This window comes from Mytilus californianus, unplaced genomic scaffold (assembly GCF_021869535.1).
Source record: "Mytilus californianus isolate M0D057914Y unplaced genomic scaffold, xbMytCali1.0.p SCAF_3, whole genome shotgun sequence".
Classification (NCBI taxonomy): Eukaryota; Metazoa; Mollusca; class Bivalvia; order Mytilida; family Mytilidae; genus Mytilus; species Mytilus californianus.
Genome location: NW_026262679.1, coordinates 22,870,605 through 22,895,948, shown reverse-complemented (window position 1 = coordinate 22,895,948; position 25,344 = coordinate 22,870,605). Strand labels below are relative to the sequence as shown.

General features: G+C 33.7%; 1 protein-coding gene across 12 annotated transcripts in view; it reads right to left on the bottom strand.

Annotated features, from left to right (window-relative positions):
* LOC127734162 (protein jagged-1b-like) overlaps positions 1 to 25,344 on the bottom strand; it is a 124,033-nt gene that overhangs the window by 34,178 nt on the left and 64,511 nt on the right. For 10 of the 12 annotated variants that reach the window (XM_052243885.1, XM_052243884.1, XM_052243888.1 and 7 more), the window contains 4 exons: positions 20,410 to 20,533; positions 18,095 to 18,148; positions 17,050 to 17,109; positions 6,829 to 6,855 (listed from right to left, as the gene is read on the bottom strand). In XM_052243885.1, coding sequence (XP_052099845.1) covers positions 6,829 to 6,855; positions 17,050 to 17,109; positions 18,095 to 18,148; positions 20,410 to 20,533 — 265 coding nt within the window. The remainder of the gene's footprint in view (positions 1 to 6,828; positions 6,856 to 17,049; positions 17,110 to 18,094; positions 18,149 to 20,409; positions 20,534 to 25,344) is intronic. The other 2 variants (XM_052243890.1, XM_052243892.1) reach the window with 2 other exon arrangements.

Sequence of the window (25,344 nt, the reverse complement as noted above, 5' to 3'; positions counted from 1 at the left end):
AGTTATGTTTATATAACAAAAATCTGAAATTTCTAAAAATCGAGATGGACCTTACATTAATAGATATAAACAATTCACCAAAGTTTCATGGGAAATGGTGCTAGCAGGTTGTAGTTATTTTACTGCGTGTTGACGACAACGGTATACCATAATTCCTCCGGTCGAGGGTTGGAACCTCCTTTCTCCCGGGTTGGGAACTCCCTTTTAAAACTGGTTGGATCTGCCCCTGCATTCCTTCGTATTTGTAATCATATATGTACAATACACTAGGGATCTAATTTGGAGAAAAATTAATAAATGAATAAAAAAAGAAAATCTTCCTTATCAAAGACATTGTCATCCGCAGTCAAGCCGTATGACCATAATTTATTAATTACCACTATTACAGCTTATAGTAACAGTTATGTAGACTGTTGAACATAAGGAACAAAATATAAAAGAATTGCTGAAAGGAATATATATGTAATACACACCTTGTTCAGCAATTGCCTCGTCCCTTTGGTACAGGCATTACGTATCGACTTACACTGTGTTCAAACACTGTGTGACCTCTTACACCTTCGATCGGCCAGATTGTCACATAATATGCAGACTAGTCGAATTGATGGTGAAGGGGTATTTAGAAAACAAATTTGCGACTGATATTTAAATCCTTTCCATCATTGTTTAAAGCATGTTTTAATATGAATACCCTGATGGAGATTTAATGATTAAATATAAATACTCTGATGGAGAGCTCAGTCGATTCTTAAATTGAGGGGTTTAAAGTGTAAATTGGATTCGTCTGCAACGGTCATGGAAAATTTGGAAGAGCTTATTTGATTCTTAAATTGAGGGATGTGACGTGTAAATTAGAATCGTCTGCAACGGTCATCGAAAATTTAACCTATTTGGTCAAACGAATAACTCTTTTCTTTATACTGTTGTTGATAATCAGTCATTTCATTTCTATAAGTGTTAATGACATGACCCTGTAGGGTGTTTTTTTAACAATATGATTGCATAGCAATTTAAATTTACAATTCACTTAAACACTTCAAAAAAATGCATTTTTTTCATTAAAACAATGCATGGAAATTAACAAGGTTTTCTAAAATGTGTAAATCTTGTATTCTTCCAACAAAGAATAAGTGGAGAAGAGAAGGAAATTGAATTTTCAATCTTCTAGAAATGAGTCTCAATGGTTATCTGTACAAAATGTATATATTTAGTTATAATACTATGAAACTTCAACAAATTTTTACTATTAAGGGTTGAAATAAGCTTAAAAAATCATATTGCCCAGTAATGCCCAGTATTACCCGTTTCTGGGAGTATTGCCCAGCCCGGGAAACACCTGGGTTTTTCAGAGCGGGTAATACTTTGCCAACCCTGAAATATTCAAGTTAAATGTTTGAAATAAATATACACAATTGTGTAATATGAATGCATCTGACCCTTACAGAGATATTTTTTTCAAGTGCAAAGAATGTCACTGCAGGTGTATGTTTCGTATCCGAAGGTTAATAGAACAGTAGACAACTCTGCTGTGATTGCTTACCCCAGGCACAGATAACTATGGCTGTATTTGATACAAATTCTCATGAAGATTCTGATTTGGTTGAAGCACCACTGGCAATCTTATAAATACAAAATGCGCGTCTGGCGTACCGAACTATTATCCTTGTATCTATGGGGAGGTTTTATTTTGACTTATATCTTAATATAGGCTTATTAAAAATATTTCATTTCATTCGGTGTATCTGTAAAGGCATTAAAGTCTTAGAGTTAACTAACTAGATCTTGAACCTTTGATATAACTATGACATTGAAACAAAATTTTTTATCATATTGCAGAAAAATTGTATATTGCATGATATTTTCTTTCTTTTTTTTGGTCATTTTTTTTAAATGAAGAGTTTAACTTTTGTGGACTTTTTGATTAACCAGGTTAACAGGATAAATTTTCTAGACAACATGGTGTTTAAAAAAAGTACTTGTAAAAAGAAAATAAAAACATACCGTACTCCGAGGAAAGTTCCAAACGAAAAGTCCCTGATCAAATGGCAAAAGCTCAAACCCATCAAACGAATTGGATAACAACTGTCATATTCTTGACTTAGTACAGGCATTTTTTTATGTAGACGTTTATAGACATTTCTGTGTGTGTTACAATAAGGACTCTATAAAAAGGGATTATTGGATAAAGAACAGGACTAGTAGAGATTTCCAATAAAATGACATTACTCGACATTACCAACCTATCTGACCGTATCTCGGCCTATTGCATTGAAGGATGACGGAGGGGAGCATAGACTGCATGAATTTTTGGCTCGTTAAATACACATACTTTATTGGAATAGATGCTATTTAAAAATTAGCAAAAACTACTATTTTAATTCTTTACATGTTTTGTTATTAAATTTGGGATGATTTCATTGAAAACAACCTTTAAAGGGAATAATTAATTCAGGTACCGGTAATCAAATGCACCGATCATTACTTCGTCATTTCAATTGACTCATATATTTATCTCTCAAACGATGAATTCTCAAAGCTACTAAATCAAAATTAAGTTTGAAAAAATAAAAATAATGGAATCTGAAGCGAGATCATATTCTCATTTTTGATTTAAAAGGTATAAGATAAAACAAGAGTCTCGAACACGCCGGAATGTAAAATGTATACACGACTTGCTTCTTCTTCTTCTTTATTAGCATACTTCTATAATTTATTTCAAGATACTTCTGTCAAAGGTAAAATTCAGATCACTGATGCATCTTTCTGATAGTACTTTGTCACCTTTCCGTAGAATTTATCAAATTGAATGTATGAGGACGCATCTTAAATATATGATTACACTTTACTGAATCCGTTAATTGTTTATATCTTGTCTTTAATTATAATGATGCATGGATTCTAGGAAGAACCCGTACAAACGTATGCGTAATTTAACGTCATTGCTCTTAAATTGTTTTTTCTAAAATGTTTAGCGTTTAACTTATACAAATACGTTTGAAAACGGACATGTACGGAATATTTTATTAAAGTTTTGTTAAGTAGGATAAACATTTTAGTTTTATCACTATGATAGCAAGAGGATAGTATATTTACTGGTCTGTGCGTCCGTCTGTTCTTCCGTTCTGTTCAAAATATAAAACGTTTAAAATTAAATACCAAATTAGAGTTTGACTCGGATTAAGTGGTACACTGAAACTGGAAATTTGATCATGTGAAGGGGCACGATGTCTTAAGGCCACACATTCTTGTTGCAAATGTTTTGATTAATACACGTACATATCTTCCATATTCGTAACTGTCTCTTTTGTCGCGCGCTCGCCTCGACAATTATCCCTCAAAGGTGATCGGGGGAATAGAAATATGGTCACTATTGGTTTTGTTCCGATCGGCAGATAAACCATTGTCAAAGAGGGGAGTCCGATTGGATGTGCGGGAAGTACACAGTCCCGTCCGATCAGAGAGGGGACTTTAAATCTGATGCCTCTTGAAGAGAGAATGCCACGCTCCCTACACGTTAATTATGCATGAAATATTTGCCACTGGACGTTAAGCAACCAACTATCAATCAGTCGACAGTAGCGTAACTTGAATTTTATTTCTGGTGAGGCAAATGATTTTAATCTTTGCAGTCAGAGCCTCACCTTGGTTAAAAGACGTCAATGCCAATAGGGAGTGAACGGTTAATTGAAAATATGAATCGAAAAATAGGTGTAGGTGATAATACTCTTGATAGGTCACACATTGGCAAAACGATCCTGTCTATGAAAAATCCAGATTTGTTGAATTTTATCATAAAATAATATTTCTAGTGCGCATTAAATCAATATATTTCAATGAAACTGCTGGTTAAAGGTTTAATTCTCAGTATTCAGTTACAGACAGGTCCTGATCAAAACAAAAATAACTGACAGAATCATATAGAAATAAGAAGATGTGGTATGATTGCACATGAGACAACTCTCCATCCAAGTCACAATGTGTAAAAAGTAAACAATTATAGGTCAAAGTACGGCCTTCAAAGTTGATTGAATTAGTTTTTTGCGAGGTATACTCTGTCTGTTACTTGAAAAAGATATTTGCATCTACCTTGTTCATTTTATGAAAATAAATTTCAAAACGTTAATTATGAGGAATGAGTGAGTAAAGAGTAAAGCAGTCAACGTTTCGAATCGTCGTCACTCAGTATACTTTATACTGTGACGTACATGGTATATAATTCTCTTTATCTCTCTTTTTTAATGGTCAAAAATTTGGTGAGGCGGTTGCCTCATTGCGTCAATGAAAGCTACACAACTGCTCGAGTGCGGGAAGTCTTGGACTCGATCCTCGCCCGTTTCAAATCGAAGATTGGCTGCCTCTCTGCCAAGCACGCAATATTTAGGAGTTAGAGTAAAGATTGGTCAGTCCGGGGTCAAAATCATGTTTCCAGGTAGGATGACATGTCGTCCTACGGTATAATACGAAGTCTGGTTCATATTCATCTTCTCGTCCTAAATATGCATATGTAAAATACATATGCAACGAACACGTATATATGGCCCTACATCCTATTTATACTCATATTTTTGTTCCACTTCCAACGTTGCCAATACCCCCCCCCCCCCCCCCCCCTCCCCTTTTTTTCAAAATCCTGGATCCGCATCTGGCAACGAAATCTTATTATATTATGTTGTTCAATATTACTTACCTTACACATTTCCGTTAATGATTAATTCAGTAAAATGAATTCGGTGACCCCCTTTTAATTGTTTATCAATAAAATGGATAAAATACTTTAAGTTAATTTACTTCAAGGGATATAAAAACATTGCCTGGAAATGTCTTTTGTATTAGGACATTCCCGTTAAACAAATAAATACAGAACAATCCCTAATCGAACACACCTAAATTATAAAAAAACTACATATATAGGGATTTTTTTTATCAATACATACATGTATTATAATAAATGAAAAATACTTTTGTTTAAAAATTGAATGGAAGCGATAGTTTTATCTCAATTTTCAACTTTTATAAAAAGACAGATTCAGACAAACTCTGGTTTCGATATTTCTGAAATTGTCAGAAAAATATCCTTTGTAATATTTTCCCCGCAACAAATATACTAAAAAAAAGATAAAAAGATAGATAAACTATTAAGAAAGACAGAAAAGAAGTATAATGGGGCGTTCATCTGCAAGGTATATTGAAAAATAATTGTCGTAATCAAAACCATGAAAGATAACTCAAATCGTACTTATGATAGGTATGGGATACGTGTGTTTATACGTGATCTTATGTCAGTAAAATTAAAGGCGGGAATCTGGAAAACCACGTGATAAATAAAAATGTAAGGTTTCTATCATTTTTCGTCACGATGAAATCATTTAATATGGACAAAAATGCCAGTGATGGATTTAAACAGTCTTGGAATACTTTGTTTAAACTTGAGCGACGTATTTAATCAAATTCAATTGTTGGCAATATACAGTCCCATTAGGTCCGTACTTCGAGTTACGTACGTATGTCATTTTATTAGAAATCTCTAGTATCACATTTGAATGGTTTTTAAAAAAATCGTCCAATATTAAGAAGTATCTATTACAATCTATTGAGGTTTGAATTGTTGGTGATGTCATTTAAATAAAAATAAAATTATTGAAAGAAAAAGTGTAGATTTTAAAATAACTGGTCTATTATATTAAAACTGTTTTATATTTATATTAAAATAACATATGACGTGTTTCATTATTTGATGCATTTAATTATTCTCCTTTGTCCTTTTGTTTTTATTGATGTCATTACAAAATAACTTATCAGTCTCTTTCCATTTTAATAAACGATGTTACACTAAAAAATACACTAAATGGCGCGAAACCTCTTTCATGTTTGACTGTTGTTATTCTGAAGGTTCGAAAATATTCAAAATTAAAAAGAAATTACAAAAGATTACTTCTCTTAAATCCATTTCCTACAAACAGAATATCACCGACTGAAATTTTCAGACAGCGGCCTATTATTCAAAAAATTAATTAAATAAATGTTGCTTCGCTGATTTTCTATGATTAATGGCTCATTTTGTACATTTAATTTATTAATTGTCTTGACCACTGAATAATTGTAAACTATCTCAGGTTTTAAATCAATTGGAAGAATAAAATTGTGATTCTTCATAACCTTTTATATATTTAAAAAAAACTGTTACGTACTTCAATTTGATACATTAAATGATTTGGGGGAAAAGAAGGAGATTATGATAACCCACTTTTTAATCCCATTCATTCGAGATCATATATGTTATAGAAACCTGTTAAATGTTCATATTTTAAATATTCAATTTCACAAGAACAGGGTTTGTAAGAGAAAAGCAAAACAGCATTTTGAAAACATATGCATTCATAGAGTATTCTTTGATAAGTTGGTGAATTCGTATGTCAGCTGTTATACAAATTGTAAACATTCATATAGCTTGTGTGTATTAAAACACTATAACGTTTAGATGAAGTACCATTTAATCTGTGCCCAAGTTTGGTTTCATGTGCAAAGTAAAATATGCTCACTCCTTCGTAATGGTACACTCCTTATTTTACAAGAGAATTCAAAAGTTGTGAAATATGTATGGATCAAGTACACCTGAAAGCTTCTTCTGTTTTGATTGTAAATGATTTCTTTTCTTAGTTTCTGAAATCCTGTTGTTATACAACAACGGTAAGTTATCGTTTACATTTGTTTGTTTTCGGAATATTTTACCAAGTTGGTTATAAATTTGTGAACTTCGAAACTAACCGTAGGCAAACCATATAATATGTGATGTATTTTAAGGATAATATTGAAGTTTATAATACATACCGTACAATACACAATATTTACCACGCTCTACAATGAAATAATTTATTCTGAGTTTTGAAAAGGGTGCATTTCTTTTAAAAATATGATTATATGATTATAAAAAATTACATAATAAATATAGAAAAAGAAGATGTATGACTGCCAATGAGACAACCCTTTACAAGAGACCAAATGACACAGAAATAAACAACTATAGGTCACCGTATGGGTATGGCCTTCAACAATACCGCATAGTCATCTATAAAAGGCCCCGAGATCACAAAGGTAAAACAATTGAAACGAGAAAACTAACGGCCTAATTAATGTACAAAAAAATTAATGAAAAACAAATGTGTAACACAGCAACAAACGACACTCACAGAATTACAGGCTCCTGACTTAGGACAGGCACATAAATACAGAATGTGGCGGTGTTCAACATGTCAGCGTGATCCCAGCCATCCCCTAACTTTGAACAGTGGTGTAACAGTACAACATAAGAACGAACTATAAAAAATCAGTTGAAAAAGGCTTAAAGGTGCACTAGTTGTCAAATTCATGTTCACCCATTGACTCAAGTTCTCATATTTGATTTATTACCATTTAAAACATTTATCCAAACTATTGAAAGTCTTTAATAAACAATTTACAGGTCATGAGCTCGATGAAATGTAGCTTCGTTTCATGTGTATTTTAGTCTAGACGCCATCTAATTAACTATCGAGTTGACACCAAACACCTTCCATGACCACATAAACGATATAAACATAAATATAGATATAAATAGATGTCTGTGTAATTTCATATTATAGATTGAAAATATATGTTTATCATCGTTTTTACCTGTATAAGAATGATTTTTTGTGGATCGAATCAGTTAATCAAATGATTTACCTTTGTTTTCACTTTCAATGTTGACATTCTTTTCCTTTGAATAACTTTACACGGACAATTCATGCGTAATCCATCTCTAGCTAAGGGGTTAAATTGAAGTTCACATGTATACGGATTCAATGAGGTTGAATTATTCACTTGAAAGTGAATAATTCATCACCAATGTTTCTTATTTTTTTGGACAAAATTGAACTATACTGGCTGCTTAAAGCGAAGAATTATTGCACTATTTCACTTTCATTAAAGATTGAACAAAAAAAAATCGTATTTCAGATTTTTTATTTATCTCGTAGGTAGTGCCCCTTTTACTCATCAGACACTAAATACAGATCTGAGCGTACTCGGTGTTACTGACAGCTAGTTCAAAGCAAATAACAACTAATAAAAAAAATCATGCATCTAGGACTAAAATAACAACCAATCACATCCAACATCCAATGGATTTGGTGTAAAGACGTCATAAACAGTCAAAGAAAACATGACATTGTGCAATGCCAAGATACAGGTATCGAAAAATTGTAGATCCATGAACGAGTAGTGAAATATAATCACCGTCAGATGGTACGAATGGAACATCACAATCAAAAAATGGAAATTTAACAATATGGAACAAACAATCTTCCCTTTTGTCGTAAATTTTAGTGTAGAGTTTTCCATTTAAAACTGTAAAATATACATCTAGTAAATGACAGTTTTTACCGTTTACAAGTTAGTTTCGTTTGGTAAATTACGGCAATATATTTAAAAAAATTCTTGATTATTTAACAAAACATATTATCAAGATAACGGTCAGAGTTGTTGCATTTATCAATTAAATGCAATTTTGACGGATATTTACTGAGTTTGGTTATACTTTGATTCATAATAGTACAAGAACAGTCTATTTATTATCGAAGATTTATAAAAATATGTGTCAGATTTAATTTCACAATGACGGCGTACACATGAACAATTTCTTTTCATATCATTTTATAAGTTCAAAGGATAAAGAATGTTAAAAGTCTCATCTTAACAAAGTCTAACAAATAACCGTGCACTATCAAATAATTTTGCTAATGAAGTTAACATTTCATAACAAGAAACTTCTTCATGATCGTCTTATGACGGCAAAGATTTGCAGTTCCGCAGTGTGTTTTGGAAAAGGCACGGACAACCAATCATCTTAAAGGGCACATTTTTTCAATAAAAATTGAAATCCCAAGTTATCCCAAATAGTTTTCCTTCACTATATAATACGTACATATATATAATTAATAGTTAATTTTTTTATATAAGTGGCAAGTAATATAAGCAAAAAGCCTAAATATTTAGCATTTTCTTTAAATATGGAGTGATTTTCATCAAATGTACGAAGTAAATCAACATTTATCAACTTTTGTATACATCTATGAATATCTGTCTCGTATAATTTATTATGGCATGATACTAAACCCCGAACGGAAGGGATTGTGTTTGATTTTTATATGATGAAGACATAATCTTTAGGTCAGTTTAATTGAGTTCTAGGGCTGGCATGTCAGTAATTGCAAGTAGTCCTCTGTTAATTTATGTTGATCATTGCCATTTTAATTAGTTTCTCTTATTACCCTTTCGGACTGAGTTTAACTGTGCGTAGTGCTATGTGTATGTTTATTCCAGATTTGCTAAATGTATAGAGGAGAACTGAGAACTCACAAAGCATGTTTAAACATACCGCATTGAGGAACCTATTTCAAGGGAGAAACCTGGCTAGATTCGAACATCATACAAGAGTGCTTCCAATACGACATGGAATGCAGAGATCCCCTTAAGATCCACAGAAGTAATGCTTTCAGAGAAACAAACACTACAGCTGTGGAACATCAATTAAGGCACATACATATAACTGCTAACTGGCACAATTCAGTTAAAGGGAAAAAATGAAAAGGTACATTCTATAGACCACCAAATAAAACAGACGACACTTATCCGAACAAAATTTAAGATGAAAATAATTCAACGTTGGCAAAACATCAAAAAGGTATGATGGACCAATGCTGACTTATCATACATTATTTGAAATAAGGTGTAAACCTTTACCTTCAATAGAAAACAGCGACCATGACATTGCCCTTCTAGATATGACATGAAAACAACTAAAACCATAACCAGTCAGAAGAAAAATATGGGTGGATTTTACATAGATAAATAAAATCGTATAATATAAGCAAAATGAGGATGTTAAATTTGATGTATGCCTTTTTGTGCTTCTTCGTTACATTTGTTTGTTTTTATAGTGATTAAGATGATAACACAATGTTGATTGCTGTACCCCTATTTTTGACATTTTTACCTATTGTGTCTGTTTGTTTTGTTCACGCATCGTTGTCAATATGGTGGAATTTGATGTGACTGTCATACAAGTGAGAGGTTTAGCTAGCTATAAAACCAGGTTCAATCCACCATTTTCTACTTAAGAAAATGCCTGTACCAAGTCAGGAATATGACAGTTGTTATCCATTCGTTTGATGTGTTTGTACTTTTAATTTTGCCATTTGATTGGGGACTTTCCTTTTTGAATTTTCCTCGGAGTTCAGTATTTTTGTGATTTTACTTTTTATGCATATGACAAAAAGCCAAAATACACAAAATAAAGGAAGATCTTCAAACTTTTATACTAACATTAGAAAATATTAAAGACAGACATGTTTAATTTTGTGGCAGGCCGTGACGGCCGTATAAACCACCACAGAGCAGAGAGTACCATCAAAAATGACTCAAGGAAGACATGACCGTTCATGGATAAATACAACTAATAGGTGCAAAAAAAAAAAATCCAATACAAAAAGCTTATAAAAAGGCCAGAGAAACAATTAAGAAAGGAGACACCAATGGTTATAAGAGACAACAACAGGAAATCAGCCAAGCGAATAAAAAATAAATGGAGGAAGTCAGCTCTGATTGAAAAGTCAACGCTGAATAATTCTGGTCATACACCAAGGACAAAAGGCCAATAATGGAAGGAGTTGCACAATCAAAAAACAAAATGGGATATCTCCGAAGTGACAATAATATTATAGGTGACATATTAAATGATCGATTTCAGTCAATATTTACCGAATAAAACCTTAATTACTTGCCCCAAAAAAAGGGAGAGGTCAATATTCAACAATGAAGGATATCTAAAATATTGTTCAAAAGAGGCGAAAGGCACTTAGCATCCAACCAAGACTAGTGTCTCACATGAAAGTTCATAGAACATATCGTAATGAACCCCTTCAACAGAAATAAAATCCATACTAATGCACAACATGGTTTCCGCAAAAGACGATCTTGCGAATCCCAACTTATCGTAACCATCCACGAAATTGCATCACAATTTAAATGTAGCTACCGAGTGGATATTATCCTACTTGATTTTGAAAAATATTTTGATAAGGTACCACATCATCGCCTTCTTCAAAAGTTTAATCTTTAAACCAACAAATGGATACGCTCCTTCCTTCTACAGAAAACAGAATGTCATACTAGAGGGAGCTGTATCCACGCTACGCTTTAATTGGTATACCCCAAGGCACAGTTCTTGGACCATTACTGGTCTTGGTCTACATCAATGACATGCCAGAAACAGCAACTTCATCAGAGACCAAATTATTTGCCGATGACATCTTACTCTATCGAGCCATTACCAGCCAAGCAGAGCGACCTTCTTCAGAAATATTTTATAAACTCCACGGTCATACCCATTTGTAGTCACCAAATACGTTACCTAGGAGTAACAGTAACCACCTTACCTGGGATAAACACATCGACAATACAGTTGGTAAAGAAAATATAACGCCAGAATGTATCCACCAAAGACTAAAAGTCTGTACAAAACCTTTGAAGTTGCTGCATATGTATCCATGGTAATACCTGCAGTGGAATATGCATTTACAGTATGGGATCGATTAAACCGGAATAAGATCATGGTAAATGAACACGTACAGAAAGAGAAGCATGATTTGTGAATACAACTACACACACCGAACAACTGGCTGTGTCACAAATATGGTCAACAGTTTATAATGGGAAAGCCTTGCCGGGCAGTTGAAAACATATAAATTGTGCATGCTATCCAAATCCAGCATGATCTAATAAACATAGATCGTCAAATAAATTTAATTGCTGTTAAGGTCTGTTTGACTTTCTTCTTCCTCATGTCTGACGAGGAAATCCAAAGTTCTCTTGAACGTACATCTGCTAGAAGTCATCATAGGAGTGAAGTTGATAGTCCTACAAGCAACCCTACAGCTGATGCTTTCTCGTTGTTTTCCAAGCATTTAGACAACGCCTTAGAAAAACAGAAAAAGGAAATCTTCACAGCCTTTGAAGCTAAAATTCAAGACTTAAACCAACCTGCAAGTAAGCCTGACTTTAAGTTCAAATTCATTAGCAATAAAAAGCAGTGTGAATTTAACGACCAAGTTTCCAAGGACATTGATATTTTGAAAGCCGCCATTTCTTCAGATAATCGTGACTTTGCCCTAAAAACTATTGAAAAAGTCCATCAAGATATTGCTGCTCGCAACAAAACTATAAAGATTGGTGACAAGCATCGTTGGGACACCGTTAGCGAGTATGAAGGTAACCCTCTTGCTGATAACTCTGATGATGAGCGCCGTCTACGACAGGCCGAAACCAGGTCAATTCTTAAAAGAAAGGCAGTCGCAACCAAAGACACATCAAAGAGATTTGCAGCTGACAAACTTTTTCGTGGCCTTAGCGAAACACATGAAACAAGAAGCTATACCAATAGTTCACAAACAACACCAAGATATAAGGGTCCAAGATCCAGTCCCGCAAACTTCAGAACAAGGAAAGGATCATCTCCCCAAGACATCTGCTACTACTGTGGTGCAACAGGACACTGGTCGTCTAACTGTCCAGAAAAAGCCAACTAGTCAAACAACACCAACAGTTCCAAATGAGGTATTATCTTTGATTGACTTTAATTTATGTTTAGACACATACGAGTATGAGAACGAGTCAGTACAAGTTTATAATGTAAAAGGTCGATTATATAATAGCTTACAATTTTGGAAAGAAAAACTTTTATTGGCTGATAGTTTAAAAAAATCAGTTTTACCTATACTTGAATCAGGCAATTTTTTAAATTTACCGATACATCTACTTCTGTATTTTTGAATAACAATTATTATAGATCTGCTTTTGAACATAAAGAGTTTGTTAAACGTCCAATTGCAGATTTGGTATGCACGGGAGTCGCTAATTGGTTGTTAATCCTTTATCGGTGTCGGTCAACTCGACTGGCAATGAAAGGTTGATTCTTGACCTTAGACACGTGAATCAATACGAAGTGTTATCTAAATTTAAATATGAGGGTGTAAAAGAGGCCAAAATATATGCATCAATTATACATTTTGCATTTAAGTTTGATTTGAGACACGGGTACCATCATATAGATATGCATGTTGAATCACAAAAGTTTCTTGGGTTTTCATGGAAAAGTGACAGTAAAGTTAAATTTTACACGTTTACAGCTTTACCTTTTGGGCTGAGCTCAGCTTGTTACATTTTCACTAAAAGGTACGCCCTTTAGTAAAATATTGACGTAGTAAAGGATTCAAAATAATTGTATATCTAGATGATGGACTTGGATTTGAAGATACTGAAAAATTATGTTTAAATGAGTCAAAAGAAGTTTTGTCTGACTTATTGTCAGCTGCTTTTTTTGCCAAATTATGAAAAAAGTGTGTGGAAGCCACAAAAAGTTTAGATTGGCTTGGTTTTGTATGGGATTTACGTAGGGGTATTTTAAGCGTACCCGAAAAGAAAATGTTGAATATTTTGAAGTTTATTGCCTTAGCACTTGTAAATCCTTGTAATACCACTGCAAGGAAAGTTGCAGCGGTTATTGGTAAAATCATTGCATTATCACCAGCACTAGGTAATATATGTAGAATTATGACAAGACATTTACATCACTTAGTAAACGAGCGATCCTCTTGGGACTCTAGAGTTAAGTTAGATCTTATGTCTATTAAAGATTTAGAATTTTGGCTTCACTAAAGTCTTTACCTAATTGCGTGTTAGCACCAATACAGAGACTTCCCGAGAGGTTAGCTTATACTGATGCAAGTTCATATGCGGGTGCTGGTTACATTGTGCATATTTCTGATCAAATTGCGGACAAACGAAGAAAAGCTTAAAAGTTCAACTTGGAGAGAACTAAAGGCAGTGATTTTGACTCTGAAAAGCTTTTTGGATCATTTTAAAAATAAATTTGTAAAACTATTCACTGATAACCAAAACGTAGCTCACATATCTCAAGTTGTCAGTATAAAACAGGACTTGCAGAATCTAGCTATGGAGATTTTTTTATTTTTGTATAGAAAACTCTGTGTGTTTGAAAATTGAATGGAAAGAACTTTGAATACTACCGCGGATCAGTATAGTAAAATCTTTGATTTTGACGATTGGTCGGTGTCGGACAGAATTATTTTCCATTATTTTAATAAAAGAAGGGCGAAAGATACCAGAGGGACAGTCAAACTCATAGATCGAAAATAAACTGACAACGCCATGGCTAAAAAATAAAAAGACAAACAGACAAATAATAGTACACAAGACACAACATAGAAAACTAAAGACTAAGCAACACGAACCCCACCAAAAAGGGGGGGGGGGGAGATCTTAGGTGCTCCGGAAGGGTAAGCAGATCCTGCTCCACATGTGGCACCCGTCGTGTTGCTCATGTATTACAAATCCGGTAAATAGTCTAATTCGGCAGGTCACATTCGTGGTGAAAAAGGAAGTGGATTGTAATTACGACATAAGGAACATATCCGATATCATCTGTGAAACGGTTATTCCATAACGGTCAACCAACTCGTGATGGCGTCCGTAAAATTTACGAAGGGATGATTCAACTTCACCATATGGAACTCTTGGTTTAATAGCTTCCTTGTGAATAGCAACCCTCTATCAAGGAAATCATGATAGGAAATACAAGCCCGGGAATATCGTATCAATTGGGAGATATATACTCTGCATGTGCTGCTGGATTGTTGCTACATAGAAATGGAAAGTTCACAATTGGGAAGCTGAAATCATCTCTTTTGTCGTAAAGTTTTGTTCTCAACCGACCCTCATTGTCAATTTCTAGTAATAATTCAAAGTTCTTTGATCTTTTAACAAGCGATAATAATTGACACCGGCAAGTTTGTTAGTTTAGTGCAAGATTTTTTGTGAGTATGAAACCCGTCTAATTTTTTCAACAGGGGATCTGTTGAGAATTCGGTTTTCAACGAAAGCAGGTTTATTTCAAATGTGCTTGTATTGAAACTTGATGCCAAAAATTAATGAATGAATTTTGAGTAAACATTTCTTTATGCGGACCTTGCCGCTTTTTGTTTTTTGATATTGTGACTGAAGATTGTACAGTGCACATGTGCTTTATATGCGGACCTGGCCGCTTGTGTCACGGACCTGGCCGTGATTTTCTATCCTTGAAAAAATATTGCATATCTTTCTATTTCTTTTGCAGATCCCTTTGAGTAAGGAATGGAAAGATATCTACAAACTCTTGCGCAAACCTGGGTTACATTATACCGCTTTTGCAGTTATGGATATGGCTAAAAAGAGTAAATCAGATTCCACAAACAAGCAATACGATTTATATTTTAATGAATTCAAAATTTGGTGCAGAAAGTCCAATTTAAAGTTTTTGCCAGCGGATTCCTTGTATCTCAGATTTAATACAATCAGCATGTACAGTATCCGTACTTAATTCTAACTTTTACGCAATTAAGTGGTATCACGAACTGTTTTTATATCCAAACCCTTGCTGCAGTTCACTGTCAAACATTGTCTTAGAAGGGTGAAATTTTTTTTTGGCGAAACCCATCCAAAGAAAGAACCGATCACAGCGGATATGATTGTTAAACTATTTAACCTGTATCATGATAAATCGAACCTGTCCAACTGTAGGTTACTTTGTATGTTATTATTGGCTTATGCTGGATTTTTTAGATACAAAGAACTCTCGCATATTAGAATGAGTGATATCGGTTTTCATAATACACACGTTGAAATTATAGTTCACAATAGCAAGACCGATATTTACAGACAAGGTAGTATAGTTATGATAGCAAGTACGGATATGCCGGCGTGTCCTGTTAATTTTTTAAAACATTATTGTGACTTGGCAAGTCTTAAGATTAATTGATCAGAGTACATTTTTTCGTTCTTTACAGCCCCAAAAAGATACTTTAGTATTTAAAAAAAAGCCTTTATCTTATACTAGAGCCAGAGAAATTCTTCATGAAGCTTTGAGCGCAATAGGGTGAGACAAAAAGCAATTTGGCTTGCATAGTTTACGAAGCGGAGGCGCTTCTCAAGCCGCAAACAACTGTGTTTCAGATAGACTTTTCAAAGTTCATGGCTGTTTGCGATCCGAAAATGCTAAAGACGGATATGTGAAAGACAGTATAAAAAAATACTTTCTGTTACTAAAAACCTTGGCATCTGATATGCACTCTTTCACCTTTTGTCTCGACTGGATGCTGCAAATCTACATCCCATAGAATATTTGTGTTTTGTATCATTGAGCCTTATATAGAAAAGAAATGCTTTATGTTCTGTTTAACCCGTGAAAAAGAATATAATTAAATTTCTTTTCGTTACAAGGCTTAACGAATACCGTTATGCGTAGTAATTTGCACGTGTGGATTCACCCGTGCATACTAAGCGTGAATTTAAATCATTCGACGGTTTGCATTCAACCAGTCTAGACGTTTAATTCAATTGCAGTTAAGGTCTGATTGACTTTTTTATTTTTTTGTTTAAAAAACTATTTTTATTCTATAGGTACTGTCTTTCACACGTATACGATTTTTCTTATAGAATTGTACAATTCAATAGATGCACATGTACACCACCCAATTTACAGTATTTTTTTCAATTTTCTTTCTTCATTTATTTAGTTGTGAATTGTTTCTAATATATTGTAATTATATTTTGTAGATTGTGCAGGCTATTGATCATACTTCTAGTGAAGAGAATGTGATAAGGACTGTTTTTTGCGTAACACCTGCCATTCTAAATTTTTGTTCACATGTTGTTATTATGTTCCGAATGTATTTTCAAATGACTGGATGCTGCAAACCTACATCCCATGGAATATTTGTGTTTTGTGTCATTGAGCCTTGTACAGAAAGAAATGCTTTATGTTCGGTTGAACCCGTGAAAAAGAACAGAACAATATTTGACTCCAAACGATAACCGAACCGGTGGTAAAAACCGCTTCGAACCAAGAAAGAAAGAAACAGTACAGATGCTCAGGGCAATCTTTCTTCCCAAGGATAATCAGGTATTGAAATAATTTACCAGCATCAATATCATCGCCAAACACATTTAAAGGATTCAGAGCTGCCCTGAACGCATGTTCTGGAATAAAATATGCAACACCGAAATGTACATAGTTTTAATTGTTAAAATATTGCGAACATTTTAAATGTAAAAAGCCAAGCTATAACTTTCTGTGTTGCCCAGCACTAAGCAAAGTTTGCGTGCGGAACCATGTACATTTAAATGAAACCGGTTCCTTAACTGGAAGGATAAGAAGAAGAAGACAAGAAAATTCAGAAATCCTAATCCTTTGTTAGTCTTGTGTGTTTTATTTTTATTTTTTGTTCTATTGTATGTTTCGGAGTTGATTGTGACGTCCATTTCACTGAAGTAATGTACATTATTGTTTAGGACGAGCTGGAGCCCGCCTCCTAGTGTGGGATTTTCTTGTTGTATTTTAAAAGACCCATTGGCGGCCGTTATGCTGTTTTCTGCTATTTGGTCGGGTTGTTATCTCTATGACACATTCCCCGTTTCCATTATCAATTTTACAAATGGAACTCACTTCTGCATCGTATTTATTAATTTGATAGTTACATTGGACTACGAATATACTTTAAACAAATACAAAATCTCAAAATATGAGACAAAATACCGGCTTATGCAATTCCCAGTCTTTTGATAACCGTTCAATAATTCTTTATTGGTTTCTTTCATGATTAATTTTTATCCGTCTTTTCAATTATGTTTCAATCTAATGAACTGACTGTTCATGTTAAACCTGTTTACTCGATATATTATTCCCATTCATAATAATGTTAAAATAAAAGAGTTTACTTCTGTAACCTAACATTTCCAAAAGTCTTTCAGACCCTGCAATTCATATTAACAATATGTTAACCGTTATTCAGCCAATACTGATTTTGTTTTCTTTTCAAAAACTGTTTTTAAAACCTTTAATGATGTATTATCATAGCCAAAGATCATTCAGATCGAATGAAACTTAACTGTAAAAAGACAAACACAGATGTAATTTATTGTTAAACTATAGAATCAATTTTACTTGTAAATCAAAACAACTTACCATCTGATTTTATAAGTTCTGTGTCTTTGGCCTCGACAACATTTTTCATAAATTCTGGAAATGAAAAATTATATAACTTACTGTAAAAGGTAGCCTTTGTGAAATATAACAATCACTTCGTCCACGGTCGATATAATCTGAACAGGTCCATATATAATGTATTGACCTCGTCAAAAATCCATACTATACATAATTTAGAATCCGTATGTTACCACCATTATAGTTCTTTGTTTACATAATACTCAATTCTGTTAACCTTGGTCAATGATGAATCCAGGAAATTCGTTGCAATGCACGACGGATGTGTTTACAATTTACCGTGAAAACGTGTTTCGTACTGACATACAACGCAAATTTTCACAAAATTGCCGAAAAAAATGTATTCTGTTATTTTTCCTTCTGATGTGATAAGATCTACAGATCATGAGATAAATGATTAGTTTTAAGTCAGATTAAGGAATATTTGTTTCTGTTTTAAGAAAAGAGTGTTCGAGATTATTATAAAACAACAGCCGCCGTTAATATTGTGGATAAACAAACATTTGTTCACGATACAGACGCCAAACGACACAAATCTTAAAAGATGCTTATGTTGGATTTTTTTGTACTATTATAGCCTCTGTGTTGAATGAAAGAGCAATATTTATGGAATACATAAACATACATGATTCGAAAATTCCTAGTGCTTACAGTATCATGTAACACATTCCTAAAATATGTTTAACTTGTTTTAAAGAGCTCAGAGTACTTTTACTGAACAATTGACTTTGCTATTCATACCACGTGAAATGAATGCACAGGTACAGTTGCATTACAATGGACAAAACTTGTTCATTGCAACTTTGATAAGAGGGGGAAAAAGCTGAAACCGGTTAACAAAATCAAAGCAGGCAAGTTGAATATAAATACATGCACGTATTACATTATAAGAACGAAAATATTGGACAGGAGATTCCGAGATAAATACCAAAATATACTTCTCAACTAAATCACGTGTTTCTATGTGATAATTAATTTGTACTAACCCACATTGCATTTAGGTTTATTGTATCCTTTTGTCAATTGCTGAAAGACGTGTTTATATTTAGCATTTTGGATATTACTATGCAAATGTAGTCTGGCGTTTGAATTTTAGTGGTGCTGACCCGTTTAACGTTCATGGGCAAATTAAATAATATTTAGGACGAAAACGTGTTAATGAAATCCTATTCCTACGCGCTAAGCCGATAATTCAACGTGCGAATTATATGTAACAGTCCGCAGAAAGACATGTCACCCTTCACGGACAAATTACTCTGATTCCAATCAGGCCAGTCTTGGCGCTTACTCCTTAATGCCGCCTGCTAAGCAGAGAAGCAACGAAAACATATCTATATACAATATGTTTGTCTTATAATAAGAGGTTCCTTTTAAACAAACATAAACACAAACTTTAAAGTGTAAACTATGCAAAAGTTCAAACGCAATGAACCAGGTTGAGGGACGGGGTCATATAATCTCCATAAAGATGGGTTGGGTCAATGCTTTTACAACTGAATACCAAATACTATTGACATTCCAGTAGTGAATCCCCATAAACTGACCTTATCACAAATTAATGCATTGTTGTCGTCACTACTGTTGCCTAAGTCTTGCTTTTTTAAATTCATCGAGGTGAAACCAAAAAAACCAACAGCCTGATTTATTACAAAGAAATAAACGAAACTACAAAAATAACAGACACTGAACTACAGGCTCTAAACTTGAGATAGGCACATACAGGTTGTGGTTGTCGCTTTTTGCTGTTTCTATATTTGTTTTTGTTTTATGTTAGGTTATTCTGTTGCACCAATATCCCAGGGCAGGGGGAGAGTTTGGCTAACGAACTAGTTTAACCCTGCCACATTCAGTGTGTGCCTGTCCCAAGTCAGGAGCCTGTTATTCAATAGTTGTCGCTTGTTGCTCTGTTCCATATTTGTTTTTCGTTCAATATTTTGTACATAAATTAGGCCGTTGGTTGTCTCGTTTGCATTGTTTACATTTGTCATAAATACATTTAACTCTTTACCTCGGTTTGGTCAAAAAGGTCCTTACTTTATATCGTATTTATACATCCTGGATTTCAAATATTTTGGTTTGAGCGTTCCGGTTTGAGGAAATTCCTGAAATGAGCTTAGTAGGCACGAAATATACATAGAATTATTTCATTAAGGTAGGCAATTTTTCTACACACAACCGATTTAATACAATGTTTCAAATCTTTTATCCAGAATTTATCACATAAATCTCAATGGATTTGCCAACAAAAAAGAACCAGAACACTGAGACAAACGTACCTGTTTCAATTCCTGTACTGTTCCGCGTAGTTGACGTAATCTCAGTGTTAGATGAAAAACAACCAAGAGCATACGCTATCCCAAGAGCAGCAGCAGCAGCTATCAAAAGTATCATAATGCCAATCTAAAATGTAGAAATTTACGCAACATGATCGAATTTACATTTTGACCTTTTTCTTTGAATAAAGTAATGATCATTAAGCACACATAAGATTCCATTAAGGACCTCATATGTTTCATTGTTTCTTTTCAGCAATCAGTATAGAGAATAATTTAAATCATGACTAAAATCTCATGTAAACATTACCATGTGTTCTTGATTGTTATTGATACATGTGTTCATCAATGACAAACAACCAGAAGCCAGGAAAATCCAACTGTATAGAAGAACTAAATGGTTCAGCATAAAAGAAGATATGAATTAGCTATATATCAAAAAATTCCAAAAGAAAGCCTGAACAAGAAGACAAACATCAATATACTCTTGAACTTGTTCAAAGTAGACATTGAAAGCAGTACTTACCAGCATATACCTTCCGAAATATCCAAACTAAGGATAAAAACCCATGGATAACCCAGGAAATCAAAAAAACTTATGAGGCGAAGAGACTGAGCATTAAAAAAGAAAAAGAAATCAAACCATGCTACTGATGTTAAAAGATATAAACAACTGAAACAGACCATTCAAAGAAAATCAAGACAAGCCTATTCGAAATATATGACAGATCTCCAGAAAATTATCCAGACAGCGAACAAATAATCATCGCAAATAATGGAATGAAAAACAACTGAAAAATCTAAAACCACACAAGGCTTCTGGACCAGACAACATCAAACCAATGATTCGGAAAGAACTAGCAAGTGAAATTACTCCAATCTTAACCATCATATACAATTGTTCAGTGGAGAAAGGAAAGATACCAGATGACTGGCGAAATTAAATGTCTCTCCGGCATTTGAAAAAGGCCAGAAATACATAGCAGCTAACTATAGGCCAATATCCCTAAAATGTATCTGCTGCAAATTAATAGAACATATTGTCACCAGTAACATCAGGAAACATGCAGAGGTAAATAACATCCTATACTCACTACAACACGGCTTCAGAAGTTAAAGATCATAAGAAACAAAACTCCTTGAATGCATCGATAACATCACCAAAAATCTTTAAAACGGAAAACAATCAGATCTTCTAATACTTAACTTCTCAAAAGCTTTTTATAAGGTGTCTCACAGTTAACTCCTCCATAAACTACACAATTATGGCATCCGAGGGAATTTCTCACCCACAGAACCCAAGTTGTAGTTGTTGAAGGCAAAACATCTGACAAAGTGAAAGTAGACTCCGGAGTACCACAAGGATCAGTATTAGAACCCAGTTTCTCTCTGTTTTACATAAACGACATACCAGAAGGCCTACACTCCACAGTGAGACTGTTTGCGGACGATACTGTGGTCTATTTGACCATATCCTCTGATAACGACTACCATAAACCCTAAGAAGACCTGGACAAATTCGCAAAATGGTAAAAACACTTAAAAATGTTGTTCCATCCGGAAAAATGCAGCGTCCTTACAGTCTCAGAAAAAGCCAATCAAGTGGGACTACAAACTACAAGGCCATACTCTGGTGCATATAACGTCGACTAAATACCTAGGCTGCACCATTGCAAATGATCTAGATTTGGGAGAACATATTAACAACATCAACGGAAAAGTCAGTCGAAACCTTGGTTTCTTACATCGAAGCCTCCACATTAGCTCAAAATCCACCAAAGAACATGCCTATAAAATATTAGTAAGACCGCAAATGGAATACGTCACGACAGTATGGGACCCGTACCAGCAAAACTACATAGATAAAATTGAAAAGGTACAAAAACAAGCTGCACGAAATGTAACCAGCAGACATAGAAATAGAACAAGTATCAGCAACATGATAACTGAATTAGGATGGAAAAGCTTACAACAAGACGAAAAGAAGCTCGACTCATCATGTGTTACAAAATAACAAACGACCTTGTAGCCATAGACAAGAATAAATATCTACAAAAACCAACAAGGAGCTCAAACCGGACAGGACACCATACTAACCTATTACAGCCAGCCACCAAAGACTGTAGGAAATGGTCCTTCTTCATAAACTCCGTCAAGGATTGGAACAAACTGCCACCAGATATCGCCACAGCAAAGTCTCTTGAGATATTCAAGTCTCTAGTGACAAAACTTCAAACTAAATCAACAGAACGATTTGTTTTTAAACCTGTTTTTAATTATGCGCAACTTGCCGAAATATTCATCATGTTGAATGTGGGCAGTTTTTGGAAGAAGAAGAATGTATATGATAGGTTGAATGTTTTTCATTTGTCGATGTAAAACTAAGGTAAATTCAAATATATCGTCAAATAACTTTGGAGATTGTCTGAATTTAAGATATTGTCATTCGAGGTTCGCTTTTGGTGCAGTAAAGTTTCCCATCCTCCCAACCGGTTCATTGTATTTTTTTGTGCTATTTTATAATAATGTGTCTTTAATTTGATATTTAATTTGTATTAGTGTACATAAATTTTTTTTTATTGTAGATTTGTTTTTGTGTTTGATATCTGCAGTGGTCGAGGCAGACAGTAACTGATAAATTTTCGTTTGCATTTGTCTCTAATAAAATTAAAGCTTTGCTGCACACCATCAGGCAAGCTGGTCCCATACAAAGGTGTAGAATGATATAAGAAGATGAGGTATGAGTGTCAATGAGACAACTCTCTATTCAAGTAACAATATGTAAAAGTAAACCATTATAGGTCAAAGTACAGCCTTCAACGATCTAATAAAAAAACAACGATATAATTTATATAAAAAAACAAACAAAAAAGCAGAAACACTTATGAACCCCATCAACAAAAACAAAAGACAACCTCTGTTCAACAGGTTCCCGACTAAGGAAACCTGTGCAAACAAATGCAACGGGTTTAAACGTTGAGTTTGTTTTATTAATAATTTATGTTCGTTTGAATATTTATGAATTACAGTCTATGCAAAGTGCGAATCGAAAAAAAAAAACGTTTCTCATGTGATATCGTGATATTTTCTAACATCAAATTGTAAATTTGCAGACATTCCATGAAGAAAAAGATGTTTTTTTGCAATAAATATTTTTTTCAATATCAAAATTAATACAATCGTTCAGTCTAAAATTAATTCACGCGACACAAAGAAGGGTTTTATGTATTCCCATAATCAATATAGTGTGAAATCGATTATTATCAGCCATTGCATGTGGTTTTAAATAAAAAAAGTCAAAAGGACCACTTAAACGAGCAACAATGTAAAATTTCTGTATGGACTGTCACATGTAAAGTGTCAACTTAACATTTAAATATAAACGAAAATTATGTTTTGAAATACGCTCAATATCAAAGCAAAATAAAAAAAATATGTCCTTGTAAAAATGGAATGCTACGTTTTTCTTTTGTAAATGAATATTAAAAATGTAATGCTACGTTTTTCTTTTGTAAATGAATATTAAATGCTATTTATTTTATTAGAGATGCGATATTGTATTTCATGTATATGTACCAAGTTGTACTTTAAAATAAAAATATCTATCTATCTATCTATCTATCTATCTATCTATCTATCTATCTATCTATCTATCTATCTATCAATCTATAAATTATCGTTTCTAGTTGTTTTTTTATATATAAATTAGACCGTTGATTTTCCTGTTTGAATGGTTTTACACTAATCATTTTGGGGCCTTTTATAGGTTGATGTTCGTTGTGAGCCAAGGATCCGGGTTTAAGGTCGTACTTTGACCTATAATGGTTATTTTTTACAAATCATTACTTGGATGGAGAGTTGTCTCATTGGCACTCATACCATATCGTCTTATATCTATAAATCAAAATGATATGGGGTGTACATATTTATGGTAAAATTATTTCTTCGTATCCCTCACATATTATCTCATTGTTTTGGCTGATGACACTAACCAGATTGATTATAAAATTTGAAAATTATTTTACTCAATAACTGCATGTTGTAAGTACACAATTTTTTCACAGAATTTAGTTTGATCAAAATATTTTTGAAATTTATTGATATTTTCCACTTGTATCACATGGTTTGGAAAAAACTTCCAGAATGAGATTTCAACGAGATCTTTGAAACATTAGAATTAGAAGAATACATCAATTAGGAGAACCATTGACAGAAGGTCAACGATCTTTGGTATGCAGTTGTAACAGCATTATCAAATCTCATTTCCAGATAGATTATTTGGCCTGCAACTATGTCGTTTCATTGAATGTTTTGCATAGTAAATGCATGCACTTTTATTTCAGGTTATGGTGTAGGTTGGCGCCTGTTAAAACGTTTATATCTGCTGCATTTGTTTGCACCTGTCCTAAGTCAGGAACCTGTTGTACAGGTGTTGTCGTTTGTTGATGTGTTTCATAAGTGTTTCACCTTCTTTGTTTTTGGATTAGACCGTTGGTTTTCCCGTTTGAATCGTTTTACACTTGTCATTTTTAGGGCCCTTTATAGCATGATGTTCGGTGTGAGCCAATGCTCCGTGTTGAAAGCCGTACTTTGATGTAGAGTGGTTTACTTTTACAAATTGTGTCTTGTATGGAGATTTGTCTCATTGGCACTCATACAACATCTTCTTATATCTATGATAGGCATTTTCTAATTTGAATTTCAACAACTGCATTCAACTATTAAAATAACATACAAACATGACAGATGATATATATATATATCTGTGTCAACATTTAATTATTCTAGACTGACACTAGCCAGATATGTTTTCAGTGGAAGTTGAAAGGTGGTAAAAACTATGCAACATTGATTTGTAAACCCAAATAGAGCGACGCCCAGGCCTCATTGAATATCGTGAATACTTCTTATGAGCGTTTATTATCATGAATAATTGTC